The sequence below is a fragment of the Saccoglossus kowalevskii genome, chromosome 4 (assembly GCF_978046115.1).
Source record: "Saccoglossus kowalevskii chromosome 4, keSacKowa6.1, whole genome shotgun sequence".
Taxonomy (NCBI): Eukaryota; Metazoa; Hemichordata; class Enteropneusta; family Harrimaniidae; genus Saccoglossus; species Saccoglossus kowalevskii.
The window spans coordinates 39,148,265-39,169,676 of NC_140644.1; the positions used below are offsets into that span (position 1 = coordinate 39,148,265).

The following is a 21,412-nucleotide window of genomic DNA, read 5'->3' on the forward strand; positions in this document are numbered from 1 at the left end:
CAGACCCACCATCAAATACATACTACAAGTGTAAAACCCACCTCCTCCCATTCAGACAATCAACAGATACACATCATCATCAGCACCACCAAATACAAACTACAAGTATAAAAGCCCACCTTCTCCTGCTCCAACGCTCAACTGATACACATCATCTTCAGCACCACCATCAAACACATACTACAAGTGTAAAACCCACCTTCTCCCATTCCGACAATCAACAGGTACACATCATCATCAGCACGACCATGAAACACAAACTACAAGTGTAAAACCCACCTCCTCCCATTCAGACAAGCAACAGATATACATCATCATCAGCACGACCATGAAACACATACTACAAGTGTAAAACCCACCTTCCCCCATTCCGACAATCAACAGATACACATCATCATCAGCACCACCAAATACAAACTACAAGTATAAAAGCCCACCTTCTCCTGCTCCAACGCTCAACTGATAAACATCATCTTCAGCACCACCATCAAACACATACTACAAGTGTAAAACCCACCTTCTCCCATTCCGACAATCAACAGGTACACATCATCATCAGCACGACCATGAAACACAAACTACAAGTGTAAAATCCACCTTCTCCCATTCAGACAATCAACAGATACACATCATCATCAGCACGACCATGAAACACAAACTACAAGTGTAAAACCCACCTCCTCCCATTCAGACAATCAACAGATACACATCATCTTCAGACCCACCATCAAATACATACTACAAGTGTAAAACCCACCTCCTCCCATTCAGACAATCAACAGATATACATCATCATCAGCACGACCATCAAACACATATTACAAGTGTAAAACCCACCTTCTCCCATTCCGACAATCAACAGATACACTTCCTCATCAGTACCACAATCAAACACAAACTACAAGTGTAAAACCCACCTCCTCCCATTCAGACAATCAACAGATATACATCATCACCAGCACGACCATGAAACACATACTACAAGTGTAAAACCCACCTTCCCCATTCAGACAATCAACAGATACACATCATCATCAGCACGACCATGAAACACATACTACAAGTGTAAAACCCACCTCCTCCCATTCAGACAATCAACAGATATGCATCATCAGCAGCACGACCATGAAACACATATTACAAGTGTAAAACCCACCTTCCCCCATTCCGACAATCAACTGATACACATCATCTTCAGAACCACCATCAAATACAAACTACAAGTGTAAAACCCACCTCCTCCCATTCAGACAATCAACAGATATACATCATCATCAGCACGACCATGAAACACATACTACAAGTGTAAAACCCAACTTCCCCCATTCCGACAATCACCAGATACACTTCATCATCAGTACCACAATCAAACACAAACTACAAGTGTAAAACCCACCTCCTCCCATTCAGACAATCAACAGATATACATCATCATCAGCACGACCATGAAACACATACTACAAGTGTAAAACCCACCTTCCCTCATTCAGACAATCAACAGATACACTTCATCATCAGCACGACCATCAAACACAAACTACAAGTGTGAAACCCACTCTCTCCCATTCAGACAATCAACAGATACACTTCATCATCAGTACCACAATCAAACACAAACTACAAGTGTAAAACCCACCTCCTCCCATTCAGACAATCAACAGATATACATCATCATCAGCACGACCATGAAACACATACTACAAGTGTAAAACCCACATTCTCCCATTCCGACAATCAACAGATACACTTCATCATCAGCACCACCAAATACAAATTACATATATAAAAGCCCACCTTCTCCTGCTCCAACAATCAACAGATACAAATCATGTTTAGAACCACCATCAAATACAAACTACAAGTGTGAAACCCACCTTCTCCCATTCCGACAATCAACAGATATACATCATCATCAGCACGACCATCAAACACAAACTACAAGTGTAAAATCCACCTTCTCCCATTCCGACAATCAACAGATACACTTCATCATCAGCACCACCATCAAACACAAACTACAAGTGTAAAATCCACCTTCTCCCATTCAGACAATCAACAGATACACATCATCATCAGCACGACCATGAAACACATACTACAAGTGTAAAACCCACCTCCTCCCATTCAGACAATCAACAGATATACATCATCAGCAGCACGACCATGAAACACATATTACAAGTGTAAAACCCACCTTCCCCCATTCCGACAATCAACAGATACACATCATCTTCAGAACCACCATCAAATACAAACTACAAGTATAAAAGCCCACCTTCTCCCATTCCGACAATCAGCAGATACACTTCATCATCAGCACCACCATCAAACACAAACTACAAGTGTAAAATCCACCTTCTCCCATTCAGACAATCAACAGATACACATCATCATCAGCACGACCATGAAACACATACTACAAGTGTAAAACCCACCTTCCCCCATTCCGACAATCAACAGATACACATCATCTTCAGAACCACCATCAAATACAAACTACAAGTGTAAAACCCACCTCCTCCCATTCAGACAATCAACAGATATACATCATCAGCAGCACGACCATGAAACACATACTACAAGTGTAAAACCCACCTTCCCCCATTCAGACAATCAACAGATACACTTCATCATCAGCACCACCGCCAAATACAAAGTACGAGGGTGAAACCCACCTTCTTCCATTCCAACACTCAACTGATACACATCATCTTCAGCACCACCATCAAACACAAACTACAAGTGTAAAACCCACCTTCTCCCATTCCGACAATCAACAGATACACTTCATCATCAGCACCACCATCAAACACAAACTACAAGTGTAAAATCCACCTTCTCCCATTCAGACAATCAACAGATACACATCATCTTCAGCACCACCATCAAACACAAACTACAAGTGTGAAACCCACCTTCTCCCATTCTGACAATCAACAGATACACATCATCTTCAGAACCACCATCAAACACAAATTCCAAATGTGAAACCAACCTTCTCCCATTCCGACAATCAACAGATACACTTCAACATCAGCACCACCAAATACAAATTACATATATAAAAGCCCACCTTCTCCTGCTCCAACAATCAACAGATACACATCATCATCATCACCACCATCAAATACAAACTTATTGCTTATGTATCTCCAGTTTTGCTTCCACTTGTTTTCATCCCGTTTGCATTTAGTGACATATAATTTATATATCTGGTGGTAATACAGGGGATCAGACTGGATTAATTTCAGGTCTAATAATGACATTGTGGAATCTGTGAACAAATTCACAAAAATTAATATTGTAACATCAATAAGTGAATGCGCACATGTGTCTAATTTGCTGAAATAATAATTACATTAAGATTTAGTACAACAAAGAATCACAGTTATCTGAGGTTTAGCGAGTCATAATAGTGAATCACATTTATCTGAGATTTAGGTCATTGGAGATTCACTTAGTCACAGGGCATTATGTGATAATGATTGTATGTAAATTAGCTTGTCATGGCGTAAACAGATGATTGTATGTGAATTATCTTGTGGCATATGGGATAATGAGCAAAAGTAAATTAGTTTTCCATATCATGTGAGATAGTGGTTGTACGTGGCTTAGCTTGTCATAGCATGTGAAATGATTGAATTAGTTTGACAAGGCATATAGGATAATGAATAAATGTGTCATGCTACATTGGGTAATAATTAAATAATAACACATGCTTGTGAGGGTAATATCACAATTTGTTGCCTGCCCAAGGGATGGTGGTCATGACCATAACATTGATGATGCCAGAGCCGAAGGCGAGGGCATCATTGATTTTATGGTCATGACTAACAGCCCGAGGGCAGACAACAAATTGTGATATTGCCCGAATAAACATGTGTTATTTATTTTATCACATCAAACAGACATCCACCATGGCGATCACAGCTACCATACATCACTCACACCCGCTCTCCCACAAAATAACAACACTTATATTTGAAGTAGGCAATATTTTATTTTATCTATTATAACAAGTTTCACACTACTTAATAACATACATACATTGTTTGCTGAATAAAACTGTGAAATACACTCAGTAAATGTTATTTTCAGCCACGGATACTCTTTTTAGTAACCGTGTTTCAGCAGTGTGAATCACTCAATTTATCGAGAATAACATTTTTGAAATGAATTGAGAAATTCTCGAACGCAAGTTATTTGATCAATCTCAAGATAAAAATGCTGTGGAAGTGACTGACGTTACTTTCGCACCAAAGTACCACAACTTCTATACACAAGTCACACAGCTTTAGATCGTTTTCGATTAGCATCGGCGTGGAACGTGTAGAAATGCTCACAGCGTAGAACACGTCGCAGTGCGACGGCTTTGCCGTACATTTTTCCCTCATATAAAAATACCCAAAACATAAAAACAGAGTATCCCACTTAATATCCATTCTGGCAGGTTCACTGTCTATTTCAGATAGATAATGTTCTTTCAAAACCTTGAAAGCAACCCCGAAAAATACAGAGGCCGGGGCAGCGCCAGTGCAGCGAACGACAATTTGGTATGCGCTGTATCGTTGCGCAGTAGATTCAGGGACATCATCCATGCGATATACCCATGTATACCCATTTCAAAATGTGGATGCAACGTTTTGCTTTTTATTTATTTATGTATTGTTTTTGATTTGATAACTTTGAACTAAACATATTTTTCTATTAGCTTCAGATTTTGATCAAAGTTTGGCAAAGTGCTTATATTGATTTTCTGACATCTTGTTTTCTGTAAAGATTTTATTGGTAGGTTTGCAAATGTGTATCAGACTGTGCAAAAAAATCTCTCCATGAGTTGGTTTTAAAACCCAGTATAGTATTCCCATGGGATTTCGGAGATACATTACCAACGATATTATTCAAGATAAATGATTTGCTTCATTGAACACATACAACAATGCATATTTCCACTGAGATCAGTGACCTTTGGTGTGTATCACCAGTGATCAGTCAAGTAGAAACAGTCAAAATATTTTATCAGATTTTCTCAATTGTTGCATGATATTTTCATACAAGAGATATGTTGTTCAAACTCAGGAAAGACTTTATACTGATGAATAAGGTGACCAAGTTTGGAATAGAATTAGTAATTTTTTTGTGCACACAATAACAATTATTCACGACGACGACTATGACAACGACAGACAATTTTTGCCCCTAATATTATACCTTTCCCTTCCATCTTTGATGGTACGGGCAAGGTGATAACACATGGTCATTCGGGCAATATCACAATTTGTTGTCTGCTCTCGGGCAGTCTTCGGCTCTGGCATCATCTATATTATGGTCATGACCACTACCCCTTGGGCTAGGCAATAAATCGTGATATTACCCTCACAAACGTGTTATTATTTAAATAGCATATGGGATAATATCTGTATGTGAATTAGCTTGTTGTGGTATATGGGATAATGACTGTATGTGAATTAGCTTGTTGTGGTATATGGAAATAATGTTTGTATGATTAGCTTGTGTTATATGGGATACTGTTTGTATGAATTAGCTTGTTGTGGTATATTGGATACTGTTTGTATGAATTACCTTGTTGTGGTATATAGGATAATAGTTGTATGTGGATTAGCTTGTGGTATATGGGATACTGTTTATAGCGGAATTAGCTTGGTGTGGTATATGGGATAATGTTCGTATGTGAATTAGCTTGTTGTGGTATATGGGATACTGTTTGTATGAATTAGCTTGTGGTATATTGGAAAATTGTTGTATGTGAAATAGCTTGCCGTATATGGGATGTTTGTATGTGAATTAACTTTGTGTGGTATATGGAATAATGTTTGTATGTGAATTAATTTGTGGTATATGGGATAATGTTTGTATGTGAATTAGCTTGTTGTGGTACATGGGACAATGTTTGCATGTGAATTAGCTTGTTGTGGTATATGGGATAATGTATGTATGAATTAGCTTGTGGTATATGGAATAATGTTTGTATGTGAATTAGCTTGTAGAATATGGGGAAATATTTGTATGTGAAATAGCTTGTTGTGGTGTATGGGATAATGTATGTATGAATTAGCTTGTTGTGGTATATGGGATAATGTTTGTATGTGAATTAGCTTGTTGTAGAATATGGGGAAATATTTGTATGTGAAATAGCTTGTTGTGGTATATGTGATAATGTTTGTATGTGAATTAGCTCTGTGCGGTAAATGGGATAATGTTTGTATGTGAATTAGCTTGTTGTGGTATATGGGAAAATATTTGTATGTGAAATAGCTTGTTTTGGTATATGGGATACTGTTTGTATGAATTAGCTTGTTGTGGTATATTGGATAATGTTTTTATGTGAATCAGCTTGTTGTGGTATATAGGATAATATTTGTATGTGGATTAGCTTGTGGTATATGGGATACTGTTTATAGGGGAATTAGCTTGGTGTGGTATATGGGATAATGTTTGTATGTGAATTAGCTTGTTGTGCTATATGGGATACTGTTTGTATGAATTAGCTTGTTGTGGTATATTGGAAAATTTGTGTATTTGAAATAGCTTGCCGTATATGGGATGTTTGTATGTGAATTAACTTTGTGTGGTATATGGGATAATTTTTGTATGTGAATTAATTTGTGGTATATGGGATAATGTTTGTATGCGAATTAGCTTGTTGTGGTATATGGGGTAATGTATGTATGAATTAGCTTGTTGTGGTATATGGGATAATGTTTGTATGTGAATTAGCTTGTTGTAGAATATGGGGAAATATTTGTATGTGAAATAGCTTGTTGTGGTATATGGGAAATATTTGTATGTGAAATAGCTTGTTTTGGTATATGGGATAATGTTTGTATGAATTAGCTTGTGGTATATGGGATACTGTTTGTATGTGAATTGGCTTGTGGTATATGGGATAATGTTTGTATGAATTAACTTTTGGTATATGGGAAAATATTTGTATGTGAAAAAGCTTGTTGTGGTATATGGGGATAATATTTGTATAAGAATTAGCTTTGTGTGGTATATGGGAAAATGTTTGTATGTGAATAAATTAACTTGTGGGATATGGGATAAAGATTGTATGTGAGTTAGCTTGTTGTGGTATATGGGATAATGCTTGTATGTAAATAACTTGTGGGATATGGGATAATGTTTGTATGTGAATTAGCTTGTTGTGGTATACAGGAAAATATTTGTATGTGAAATATCTTGTTGTGGTGTATGGGATAATGTTTGTATGTGAATTAGCTTTTTGTGGTATATGGGATAATGTTTGTATGTCAATCAGCTTTTTGTGGTATATGGGAAAATGATTGTATGTGTATATTGGAATGGTTAGCTCTGTGATATGCCACAGTTTCCGGGTCGCCACTGCATGGTCAATCAGGTCTTCTTTGTTTTGCAGCTCTATTCATTACCTCTGTGGGGTATAGATAATACATAACTGTATGTATATAAATGTTGTTAACACAATACAATTAAGTACCTGTGCCAGGCTCTTAATACACTGACTGCGATTAAGCAAGCAAAATGTGTAACTGGTTTGAATAACTAGAATAGCGATCTTCATTTGACCTCAGTGTGACATAGATGTCTGAATGGCATTCCTATGCGGCATGCTGATTTTTATTTCTGTTGCACCAATTATGCACTCCTTGCAGTTAAAGTAGAACCGATACCATAAATAGGGGCAAGATGGCCACCACAATTAGTATGCTAATTCGAACCAAGCTGCTCACATCGTGGCGGGAACTAAGGGAAATGTGCCATTTACGATGTTTGAAGATCAAGTTGTGATTCCAAATACATTTCCGTGTAGACATGATTATGTACGCTAGTGATTACACTCATCTGGTTGGGCTTTTGATATATACATGTTGTTTTTGGTCTAAACGTGGCGAAACAAGTAAAAATCACAAGTTTAAAATGGCGGCTAATGTATGCAAAATGACTGTCAATCACAGTTTGGGTAAACGAAAATATAAAGTTTGATATTCAAAAATAGAGCGCTTGTGTGCCAATGTCCATATTTTACAGCAAACATTTATAACTTCGCGGGCATGTTTTGTGCCAAAAACTCATTTGATTTTATTTGTATTCACTCATGTTGACAGAATCCTTTATTAATAAAATCTGCTATAACATATGCTTATAGCGGTTCTCCTATATCAAAGCATACATTTTGTGAAAGCTTTGATATAGGAGAACCTTTATAAATCAAAAGTAAAAACAAATAAACACTGATTTTGTTTTCAGTATTTTGACGTTTTAAAACTGTACAGCATGAAATAAAAAATTAAATAAAACACAAGGTCAAGATTGGTGTACATAATAGAGAAAAAATGAACATTGTTTCCTATGGCAAGATATATAGCACTGTTGCACGATTTGTATTTGCTTGTCGGTGGGCAATTTTTATATTTCTTAACTGGCAGAAATTGAGATAGTCCAGAAATATGAAGCGCTTGTACTACAACGGTATGTAGCGTAGGGGTAATTTAAATGTTTTAAACCCATGAACACAGTATGCAACTAAGACAAGTTGATATTACTAGAAATATAAGTAACATAACACATTTCTGTGTGATACATGTTCTAGTATGTTTATATACATTTTTTATTAAGATTTCATAAAGAAAATAAACAACAAATGTATTCAAGTTTCAAAATTTACCTCGCCTTTAATTTGATATATCGTGTGTTTTTTACTGAGAAGGTTGAACCATTTATATTCGAATAATATTCAATTACTTCATTACTTCACCCAAGATACGAATTAATTATGTCCATCATTGTTTAATCATTGTTATCGTGGGTGGCACAAGAATGTAAAACATGGTGTATGGTAACAGTGATCGCAAATCTAATGTAGTCTAAGGGATAGGCAAATCCAGTGTAGTCTATGGGATAGGCAAATCCAGTGTAGTCTAAAGGATAGGTAAATCCAATGTAGTGTATGGGATTGGCAAATCCAGTGTAGTCTAAGAGATAGGTAAATCCAATGTAGTCTAAGCGGTAGGAAAATCCAACGTAGCCTATGAGATAGGCAAATCCAATGTAGCCTATGAGATAGACAAATCCAATGTATCCAATGGGATATACAAATCCAATATAGTCTAAGGGATAGAAAAATTCAATGTAGTCTATGAGATAGGCAAATCCAATGTCGTCTAAGAGATAGGCAAATCCAATGTAGTCTATGGGATAGGCAAATCTAATGTAGCCTATCCCTTGAGATAGGCAAATCCAATGTCGTCTAAGAGATAGGCAAATCCAATGTTGCCTATGCGATAGGCAAATCCAATGTAGTCTATGGGATAGGCAAATCTAATGTAGCCTATGGAATAGGCAAATCCAATATAGTCTAAGGGATAGAAAAATTCAATGTAGTCTATGAGATAGGCAAATCCAATGTCGTCTAAGAGATAGGCAAATCCAATGTAGTCTATGGGATAGGCAAATCTAATGTAGCCTATGGAATAGGCAAATCCAATATAGTCTAAAGGATAGAAAAATTCAATGTAGTCTATGAGATAGGCAAATCCAATGTATTCTATGGGATAGGAAAATCCAATGTAGCCTATGAGATAGGCAAATCCAATGTAGTCTATGGGATAGGCAAATCCAATGTAGCCTATGGGATAGGCGAATCCAATGGAGTCTAAGGGATAGGCAAAATCAATGTTGTCTATGGCATAGGAAAATCCAATGTAGCCAATGGGATATGCAAATCCAATGTAGTCTAAGCGGTAGGGAAATCCAATGTAGTCAAAGGGATAGCTAAATCCAATATAGTCTACGGGATAGGCAAATCCAATGTAGCCTATGGGATAGGCAAAACAAATGTAGTCTAATCGATAGGAAAATCCAATGTAGTCTTCAGGATAGGCAAATCCAATGTAGTCTATGGCATAGGCAAATCTAATGTAGCCTATGGGATATGCAAATCCAATGTAGATTATGGGATAGGCTTATCCAATGTAGTCTATGGAATAGGCAAATCCAATATGTAGTCTATGGAATAGGCAAATCCAATGTAGTCTAAGCGATAGGAAAATCCAATGTAGTCTAAGGGATAGGAAAATCCAATGTAGCCTATGGGATAGGCAAATCCAATGTAGTCTATGGGATAGGCAAATCTAATGTAGTTCAAGGGATAGACAAATCCAATGTAGCCCATGGGATATGCAAATAGAAATATGCAATATAGCCTTTGCGATAGGCAAATCCAATGTAGCCAATGAGATAAACTCACATTCAGGTTGAACTACATTGACAGTTAACTAAGTGATCACACTCTAGAAATAGAATTAGGTCGTCAACACAATCCAAAAACCCAACTTGAGGATAGAAAGTGTAAGGAATGTAATAATGATGGGATAGAGGATGAGATGCATTTCATTCTGGAATATACATGTTTTGAAATTGAAAGATAATCTTTATTTCTGTAGTATTTCAAGGGTCACGCACTTTGTTGCAAAATGGCCGTGTGGTTAAAACTAGGTCATGGCGTGACGGGTGAGGAAGACATCATTAAACACTTACAAAATCACAATAAAACGAGGAAGTGGTTGCAAATTACAGCATAGTCAACATGGGAGATGAAAAACCGCCCAATACAAACGACATGGTTTGAATCCCACTACATACACACTCACCGCAACGGAAGCAATCGAAAACCAGCAATAGTTTTGGCTTTCAAGTTCAACTCATCGGAACATTGAAGTAGTTGAAATGAACACCACTCAACGACCAACGTCGTGACACAAGCGTGCCATCGTGATAAAACAAAATTAGCTTGAAAAGGCAGTGGGTTCGAGACCTGCTCAGAGCTACCGTAAAAACGTAAATCAAATAAACTGAAACCCCTCAAACCGTAACAAGAAAACAAAGAACGTCGCGGTAAGTTTTGTTAAAGTGTCAATGGCGTTCCCTATATTACAAAAACAATTCAGTCAACAGACAAATATCTTCTGTGGTGTGGTCGAATGTATAGTGTGTCTTCCGAATTGTTGATTGAGGGTTCGAAGTCAGCAGTTAACATTTTGTTAGAAAGTTTCACAATTAAATCAAATATCCAATGATACCAGTATATTTATTTCATTATTTTAACAACTTGCAATGGTGGAAGTTGATCAAACACGAATTCTTACACCTAAATAAGTATCAAATATTCTATCAATTTAACAACCCTGTAGAGGTGAAAATTAATTAAACGACAGGTATTTACTCACAAATATATGGCAAATATTTGTCCACACATTTATTCTCTCAATTTAACAACTTGCAATTGTGGGAATTAATCAAACGTGACTTGCTTACACCAAAATAAGTATTAAATATTTGTCCACACATTTATTATCACAATTTAACCACTTGTTAATGGTGGAAATTAATGAAACGTGACTTGTCTACACCAAAATAAGTCTCAAATATATGTCCACTTATTTATTTTCACAATTTAACCACTTGTTAATGGTGGAAATTAATTAGACGTGACTTGTCTACACCAAAATAAGTCTCAAATATATGTCCACTTATTTATTTTCACAATTTAATCACTTGTTAATGGTGGAAGTTAATTAAACGTGACTTGTCTACACCAAAATAAGTCTCAAATATATGTCCACTTATTTATTTTCACAATTTAACCACTTGTTAATGGTGGAAATTAATTAAACGTGACTTGTCTACACCAAAGTAGGTCTCAAATATATGTCCACTTATTTATTTTCACAATTTAACCACTTGTTAATGGTGGAAATTAATTAAACGTGACATGTTTAAGCAGTTGACATCAATGCAACTTAACTGCAGACAGTGCACAACAGAGTATCAGTATTGAGCTACAATTATTAACAGGAACGTGTCTTGGGATTAGGGTTAGGGTCGGGTCAGGTATAGGCAACGGGATTATTAACAGGAACGTGTCTTGGCATTAGGGTTAGGGTCGGGTCAGGTATAGGCAACGGAATTATTAACAGGAACGTGTCTTGGCATTAGGGTAAGGGTCGGGTCAGGTATAGGCAACGGGATTATTAACAGGAACGTGTCTTGGGATTAGGGTAAGGGTCGGGTCAGGTATGGGCAACGGAATTATTAACAGGAACGTGTCTTGGGATTAGGGTTAGGGTCGGGTCAGGTATGGGCAATGGAATTATTAACAGGAACGTGTCTTGGGATTAGGGTTAGGGTCGGGTCAGGTATGGGCAACGGAATTATTAACAGGAACATGTCTTGGCATTAGGGTTAGGGTCGGGTCAGGTATGGGCAACGAAATTATTAACAGGAACATGTCTTGGCATTAGGGTAAGGGTCGGGTCAGGTATGGGCAACGGAATTATTAACAGGAACGTGTCTTGGGATTAGGGTAAGGGTCGGGTCAGGTATGGGCAACGGAATTATTAACAGGAACATGTCTTGGCATTAGGGTAAGGGTCGGGTCAGGTATGGGCAACGGAATTATTAACAGGAACATGTCTTGGCATTAGGGTTAGGGTCGGGTCAGGTATGGGCAACGAAATTATTAACAGGAACATGTCTTGGCATTAGGGTAAGGGTCGGGTCAGGTATGGGCAACGGAATTATTAACAGGAACATGTCTTGGCATTAGGGTTAGGGTCGGGTCAGGTATGGGCAACGGAATTATTAACAGGAACGTGTCTTGGGATTAGGGTAAGGGTCGGGTCAGGTATGGGCAACGGAATTATTAACAGGAACATGTCTTGGCATTAGGGTAAGGGTCGGGTCAGGTATGGGCAACGGAATTATTAACAGGAACATGTCTTGGCATTAGGGTTAGGGTCGGGTCAGGTATGGGCAACGAAATTATTAACAGGAACATGTCTTGGCATTAGGGTTAGGGTCGGGTCAGGTATGGGCAACGGAATTATTAACAGGAACGTGTCTTGGCATTAGGGTTAGGGTCAGGTCAGGTATGGACAACGGAATTATTAACAGGAACATGTCTTGGCATTAGGGTTAGGGTCGGGTCAGGTATGGGCAACGGAATTATTAACAGGAACATGTCTTGGCATTAGGGTAAGGGTCGGGTCAGGTATGGGCAACGGAATTATTAACAGGAACGTGTCTTGGCATTAGGGTAAGGGTCGGGTCAGGTATGGGCAACGGAATTATTAACAGGAACGTGTCTTGGCATTAGGGTTAGGGTCAGGTCAGGTATGGACAACGGAATTATTAACAGGAACATGTCTTGGCATTAGGGTTAGGGTCGGGTCAGGTATGGGCAACGGAATTATTAACAGGAACATGTCTTGGCATTAGGGTTAGGGTCGGGTCAGGTATGGGCAACGGAATTATTAACAGGAACGTGTCTTGGCATTAGGGTAAGGGTCGGGTCAGGTATGGGCAACGGAATTATTAACAGGAACATGTCTTGGCATTAGGGTTAGGGTCGGGTCAGGTATGGGCAACGAAATTATTAACAGGAACATGTCTTGGCATTAGGGTTAGGGTCGGGTCAGGTATGGGCAACGGAATTATTAACAGGAACGTGTCTTGGCATTAGGGTTAGGGTCAGGTCAGGTATGGACAACGGAATTATTAACAGGAACATGTCTTGGCATTAGGGTTAGGGTCGGGTCAGGTATGGGCAACGGAATTATTAACAGGAACATGTCTTGGCATTAGGGTAAGGGTCGGGTCAGGTATGGGCAACGGAATTATTAACAGGAACGTGTCTTGGCATTAGGGTAAGGGTCGGGTCAGGTATGGGCAACGGAATTATTAACAGGAACGTGTCTTGGCATTAGGGTAAGGGTCGGGTCAGGTATGGGCAACGGAATTATTAACAGGAACGTGTCTTGGCATTAGGGTAAGGGTCGGGTCAGGTATGGGCAACGGAATTATTAACAGGAACATGTCTTGGCATTAGGGTTAGGGTCGGGTCAGGTATGGGCAACGGAATTATTAACAGGAACATGTCTTGGCATTAGGGTTAGGGTCGGGTCAGGTATGGGCAACGGAATTATTAACAGGAACATGTCTTGGCATTAGGGTAAGGGTCGGGTCAGGTATGGGCAACGGAATTATTAACAGGAACATGTCTTGGCATTAGGGTTAGGGTCGGGTCAGGTATGGGCAACGGAATTATTAACAGGAACATGTCTTGGCATTAGGGTTAGGGTCAGGTATGGGCAATGGAATTATTAACAGGAACGTGTCTTGGGATTAGGGTTAGGGTCGGGTCAGGTATGGGCAACGGAATTATTAACAGGAACATGTCTTGGCATTAGGGTAAGGGTCGGGTCAGGTATGGGCAACGGAATTATTAACAGGAACATGTCTTGGCATTAGGGTTAGGGTCGGGTCAGGTATGGGCAACGGAATTATTAACAGGAACATGTCTTGGCATTAGGGTTAGGGTCGGGTCAGGTATGGGCAACGGAATTATTAACAGGAACATGTCTTGGCATTAGGGTTAGGGTCGGGTCAGGTATGGGCAACGGAATTATTAACAGGAACATGTCTTGGCATTAGGGTAAGGGTCGGGTCAGGTATGGGCAACGGAATTATTAACAGGAACATGTCTTGGCATTAGGGTTAGGGTCGGGTCAGGTATGGGCAACGGAATTATTAACAGGAACATGTCTTGGCATTAGGGTTAGGGTCAGGTATGGGCAATGGAATTATTAACAGGAACGTGTCTTGGCATTAGGGTAAGGGTCGGGTCAGGTATGGGCAACGGAATTATTAACAGGAACGTGTCTTGGCATTAGGGTAAGGGTCGGGTCAGGTATGGGCAACGGAATTATTAACAGGAACATGTCTTGGCATTAGGGTTAGGGTCGGGTCAGGTATGGGCAACGGAATTATTAACAGGAACATGTCTTGGCATTAGGGTTAGGGTCGGGTCAGGTATGGGCAACGGAATTATTAACAGGAACATGTCTTGGCATTAGGGTAAGGGTCGGGTCAGGTATGGGCAACGGAATTATTAACAGGAACATGTCTTGGCATTAGGGTTAGGGTCGGGTCAGGTATGGGCAACGGAATTATTAACAGGAACATGTCTTGGCATTAGGGTTAGGGTCAGGTCAGGTATGGGCAACGGAATTATTAACAGGAACATGTCTTGGCATTAGGGTAAGGGTCGGGTCAGGTATGGGCAACGGAATTATTAACAGGAACATGTCTTGGCATTAGGGTTAGGGTCGGGTCAGGTATGGGCAACGGAATTATTAACAGGAACATGTCTTGGCATTAGGGTTAGGGTCGGGTCAGGTATGGGCAACGGAATTATTAACAGGAACGTGTCTTGGGATTAGGGTAAGGGTCGGGTCAGGTATGGGCAACGGAATTATTAACAGGAACGTGTCTTGGGATTAGGGTTAGGGTCGGGTCAGGTATGGGCAACGGAATTATTAACAGGAACATGTCTTGGCATTAGGGTTAGGGTCGGGTCAGGTATGGGCAACGGAATTATTAACAGGAACGTGTCTTGGGATTAGGGTAAGGGTCGGGTCAGGTATGGGCAACGGAATTATTAACAGGAACGTGTCTTGGGATTAGGGTTAGGGTCGGGTCAGGTATGGGCAATGGAATTATTAACAGGAACGTGTCTTGGGATTAGGGTTAGGGTCGGGTCAGGTATGGGCAATGGAATTATTAACAGGAACGTGTCTTGGGATTAGGGTAAGGGTCGGGTCAGGTATGGGCAACGGAATTATTAACAGGAACGTGTCTTGGGATTAGGGTTAGGGTCGGGTCAGGTATGGGCAACGGAATTATTAACAGGAACATGTCTTGGCATTAGGGTTAGGGTCGGGTCAGGTATGGGCAACGGAATTATTAACAGGAACATGTCTTGGCATTAGGGTTAGGGTCGGGTCAGGTATGGGCAACGGAATTATTAACAGGAACATGTCTTGGCATTAGGGTTAGGGTCGGGTCAGGTATGGGCAACGGAATTATAAACAGGAACGTGTCTTGGCATTAGGGTTAGGGTCGGGTCAGGTATGGGCAACGGAATTATTAACAGGAACATGTCTTGGCATTAGGGTTAGGGTCGGGTCAGGTATGGGCAACGGAATTATTAACAGGAACATGTCTTGGGATTAGGGTTAGGGTCGGGTCAGGTATGGGCAACGGAATTATTAACAGGAACGTGTCTTGGCATTGGGGTTAGGGTCAGGTCAGGTATGGGCAACGGAATTATTAACAGGAACGTGTCTTGGCATTGGGGTTAGGGTCGGGTCAGGTATGGGCAACGGAATTATTAACAGGAACATGTCTTGGCATTGGGGTTAGGGTCAGGTCAGGTATGGGCAACGGAATTATTAACAGGAACGTGTCTTGGCATTGGGGTTAGGGTCGGGTCAGGTATGGGCAACGGAATTATTAACAGGAACGTGTCTTGGCATTAGGGTTAGGGTCGGGTCAGGTATGGGCAACGGAATTATTAACAGGAACGTGTCTTGGCATTGGGGTTAGGGTCGGGTCAGGTATGGGCAACGGAATTATTAACAGGAACATGTCTTGGCATTGGGGTTAGGGTCAGGTCAGGTATGGGCAACGGAATTATTAACAGGAACGTGTCTTGGCATTGGGGTTAGGGTCGGGTCAGGTATGGGCAACGGAATTATTAACAGGAACGTGTCTTGGCATTATGGTTAGGGTCGGGTCAGGTATGGGCAACGGAATTATTAACAGGAACATATCTTGGCATTAGGGTTAGGGTCGGGTCAGGTATGGGCAACGGAATTATTAACAGGAACATGTCTTGGCATTGGGGTTAGGGTCAGGTCAGGTATAGGCAACGGAATTATTAACAGGAACATGTCTTGGCATTGGGGTTAGGGTCGGGTCAGGTATGGGCAACGGAATTATTAACAGGAACATGTCTTGGCATTGGGGTTAGGGTCAGGTCAGGTATGGGCAACGGAATTATTAACAGGAACGTGTCTTGGCATTGGGGTTAGGGTCGGGTCAGGTATGGGCAACGGAATTATTAACAGGAACGTGTCTTGGCATTGGGGTTAGGGTCGGGTCAGGTATGGGCAACGGAATTATTAACAGGAACATGTCTTGGCATTAGGGTTAGGGTCGGGTCAGGTATGGGCAACGGAATTATTAACAGGAACGTGTCTTGGCATTGGGGTTAGGGTCAGGTCAGGTATGGGCAACGGAATTATTAACAGGAACGTGTCTTGGCATTAGGGTTAGGGTCGGGTCAGGTATGGGCAACGGAATTATTAACAGGAACATGTCTTGGCATTGGGGTTAGGGTCAGGTCAGGTATGGGCAACGGAATTATTAACAGGAACGTGTCTTGGCATTGGGGTTAGGGTCGGGTCAGGTATGGGCAACGGAATTATTAACAGGAACGTGTCTTGGCATTGGGGTTAGGGTCAGGTCAGGTATGGGCAACGGAATTATTAACAGGAACGTGTCTTGGCATTGGGGTTAGGGTCGGGTCAGGTATGGGCAACGGAATTATTAACAGGAACGTGTCTTGGCATTAGGGTTAGGGTCAGGTCAGGTATAGGCAATGGAATTATTAACAGGAACATGTCTTGGCATTGGGGTTAGGGTCAGGTCAGGTATGGGCAACGGAATTATTAACAGGAACGTGTCTTGGCATTGGGGTTAGGGTCGGGTCAGGTATGGGCAACGGAATTATTAACAGGAACGTGTCTTGGCATTGGGGTTAGGGTCAGGTCAGGTATGGGCAACGGAATTATTAACAGGAACGTGTCTTGGCATTGGGGTTAGGGTCAGGTCAGGTATAGGCAATGGAATTATTAACAGGAACATGTCTTGGCATTGGGGTTAGGGTCGGGTCAGGTATGGGCAATGGAATTATTAACAGGAACGTGTCTTGGCATTAGGGTTAGGGTTGGGTCAGGTATGGGCAACGGAATTATTAACAGGAACGTGTCTTGGCATTAGGGTTAGGGTTAGGGTCAGGTATGGGCAACAGAATTATTAACAGGAACGTGTCTTGGCATTAGGGTTAGGGTCAGGTCAGGTATGGGCAACGGAATTATTAACAGGAACGTGTCTTGGCATTATGGTTAGGGTCAGGTCAGGTGTGGACAACGGAATTATTAACAGGAACGTGTCTTGGCATATATAGGGTTAGGGTTAGGGTCAGGTATGGGCAATGCAAATGGGAAACACCCAATTGGAAATATGTACACTAATGAAATTGGCACCAAATTGGCAATTTTTGGGACAATTGCAACTTAATAATAGAAATATGTTGTATATATATATATATATACACACTATATAGTCTCATCAAATGCATACACAACCCGTCAATCCATCGTGGTATTGTGTGTCAGTTGTCTCTTCTTTTGTATTGACCCCCTAAGAATTGCTAATTCCCCCTTTCTAACTCTTGCCCCCGAAAATAATATATCGCCCCTTTTAAAATGTATTGACCCACAAATTAATGAATATTCATGAGCACAGAAACTGCCACATTATGAATAAATTAGCAGAATTTAAAAAAAATGCATAAAGTGTAAGTACGTCTTCTGGAGTTCTACCATAGACTGTGTGCAAATATAGTTCCTCTTATAGAGATAGAAGAATTGTGATGCAATGGAGAAATAGGGGCAGGACTCCAGAAGACGTACCTACACTTTATGCAATTTTTTTTAATTATGCTAATTTATTCATGACATAGCAGTTTCTGTGCTCATGAATATTCATTAATTTGTGGGTCAATACATTTTAAAAGGGGCGATATATTATTTTTGAGGGAAGAGTTAGAAAGGGGGATCAGTAATCATTAGGGGGTCAATACAAAAGAAGGGACCCATTTGGAGAGCAGCCATGCTCCTCGTGTCTGTTGTTGCACGTGACCTACAGCTGTCAACTGTGTTCGTTCTTCGTCGACTTCGACTGGCTTCCAGTTGAAGTAGTATTCTTGTGTTCTGTTTTTCTGACTTCAGTTTTTGAATCCGCTGTTTATGTTTTTAACGTCTTTCATGTCTTTTGTAGGAGTGTCCAATCCGTGATTCAAACTTGCGATCTTTGAGTTCCCAGCGCACTGTCTTGTCCACTGTACCACGAGTGTCTTCACACAAGAGATAGGATTTAAGTCCTATTCATAGGAGCACTGTCTTCACTAGCATTCAAAAATCTAACTAAACATACCAACGAACCAGCGATCGCTCACATTGCTGACATAGTACAAATCAACTGAGCTATGTGGGTATAAGTCATGCAAATTGAAAAATTTGTTGTCATATTTAGCTTTATTGCCAAATAGTGTTTGCGAGAAAAAGATGGGCAGGCAAGGGAATTGAATCCGGCTCCCACTGATCACTATGTAGAGAACTGACCCACAAGACCACGATGGATTGACTGGTTGTGTTTGCATTTGATAAGAGTATATAGTGTGTATATATATAGAAATAAAACATATGTCTATTATTGAGTTACAATTGTCCAAAAAATTGGCAATTTTGTGTTTTTACTTGTGTAAACTATATACATGGCATATTTACCCGTTAGTGTACATTTTGCCAATTGGGTGTTTGCCATTTGCGTTGCCCATACCTGACCCGACCCTAACCCTAATGCCAAGACACGTTCCTGTTAATAATTCCGTTGCCCATACCTGACCCGACCCTAAACCTAATGCCAATACACGTTCCTGTTTATATTTGCTCAATAATGATACTCTGTTGTGCACTGTCTGCGGGTAAGTTGCATTGATGTCAACTGATTAAACAAGTCGCGTTTAAGTAATTTCCACTATTAACAAGTGGTTAAATTGTGACAATAAATGTGTGGACAAATATTTGAGATTAATTTTGGTGTAGACAACTCGTTTAATTATTTTACACCATTACAAGTTGTTAAATTGAGAGAATAAATGTGCGGACAAATATTTTAGACTTATTTTGGTGTAGACAGCTCTCGTTTAATTATTTTACACCATTACAAGTTGTTAAATTGAGAGAATAAATGTATGGACTAATATTTGAGTCTTATTTTGGTGTAAACAACTCGCGTTTGATTAATTCCCACAAATACAAGTTGTTAAATTGAGAGAATAAATGTGTGGACAAATATTTTAGACTTATTTTGGTGTAGAAAAGTCGCATTTAATTTACTTCCACAAATTACAAATTTTTAAATTGAGAGAATAAATATGTGGACAAATATTTGAGACTTATTTTGGTGTAGACAACTCTCATTTAATAATTTTTCACCATTACAAGTTGTTAAATTGAGAGAATAAATGTATGGACAAGCATTTGAAACTTATTTTGGTGTAGACAACTCTCATTTGATTAATTGCAACAATTACAAGTTCTTAAATTGACAGAATGAATGTATGGACAAATATTGACCATTATATTTGTGAGTAAATACCTGTTTAATTAATTTCCACCTCTACAAGGTTGTTAAATTGAGAGAATAAATGTGTGGATAAATATTTGATACTTATTTAGGTGTAAGAACTGTGTTTGACCAACTTCCACCATTGCAAGTTGTTAAAATAATGAAATAAATATACTGGTATCATTGGATATTTGATTTAATTGTGAAACTTTCTAACAAAATGTTAACTGCTGGCTTCGAACACTCAATCAACAATTCCGCAGACACAGTATAAATTCCACAACACCACAGAAGATATTCGTCTGTTGCCTGAATTGTTTTCGTAATATAGGGAACGCCATCGACACTTTAACAAAACTTACCTTGACTTGGGTCTTGTTTATCTCTTGTGACTGGAAACTGTTGAACAAATTGCTCGTCGTCCAGTTTAAGACGTAAGTTATTTTATTATTTATTTATTCAGTTTTGTATGATGGAGTTATTTGAGGTTTATTATTTTTTCGCGACGTTCTTTGCTTACTTGTTTACGGTTTGAGAGATTTCAGTTTATTTGATTTACGTTTTTACGGTAGCTCTGAGCGGGACTCGAACCCACTGTCTTTCCAAGCTAATTTTGTTTTATTTTGATGGCACGCTTGTGTACCACGCCACGACGTTGGTCGTGAGTTGAACGGAAAAGCCAAAACGATTGCTCGTTTCTGATTGCTTCGGTTCTGGTGAGTGTGTATCTCGTGTGATTCGAACCCATGTCGTTTGTATTGAACGTTTTTTTATTTCCCATGTTGGCTACGCCGTAATATGCAACCACCTCCCCGTTTTATTGTGATTTTGAGAGTGTTTAATGATGTCTTCCTCGCCCGTCACGCCATGACCCAGTTTCAACCACACGGCCATTTTGCAACAAGTGCGTGACCCTCGGCGTCACCGGACTGACTATATGATCGTTCTGTTCAACTGTTAAGCTAGGATTTATTACCGTTATTATCATTATATTGTCACATGATTTGTTTTACCTTATGTGTAATGTCTTAAGTATCTTTATTGTAATTTGTATATACCAATTCGTATATACCGAGGAAACGACCCCGATTGA

General features: G+C 39.7%; 2 protein-coding genes across 2 annotated transcripts in view; one reads left to right on the plus strand and one right to left on the minus strand.

Moving 5' to 3' along the window:
* The window catches only part of LOC102804164 (histamine N-methyltransferase-like), a 44,849-nt gene that overhangs the window by 23,197 nt on the left and 240 nt on the right, over positions 1-21,412 (minus strand). The window contains exon 2 of the mRNA XM_085498100.1: positions 3,074-3,274. Within this exon, the coding sequence (XP_085354226.1) occupies positions 3,074-3,274 (201 nt within the window). The remainder of the gene's footprint in view (positions 1-3,073; positions 3,275-21,412) is intronic.
* The window catches only part of LOC100370527 (histamine N-methyltransferase-like), a 34,413-nt gene continuing 34,020 nt past the window's right edge, over positions 21,020-21,412 (plus strand). The window contains exon 1 of the mRNA XM_085498102.1: positions 21,020-21,035. The gene's annotated coding sequence lies outside the window, so the exon portion shown is untranslated. The remainder of the gene's footprint in view (positions 21,036-21,412) is intronic.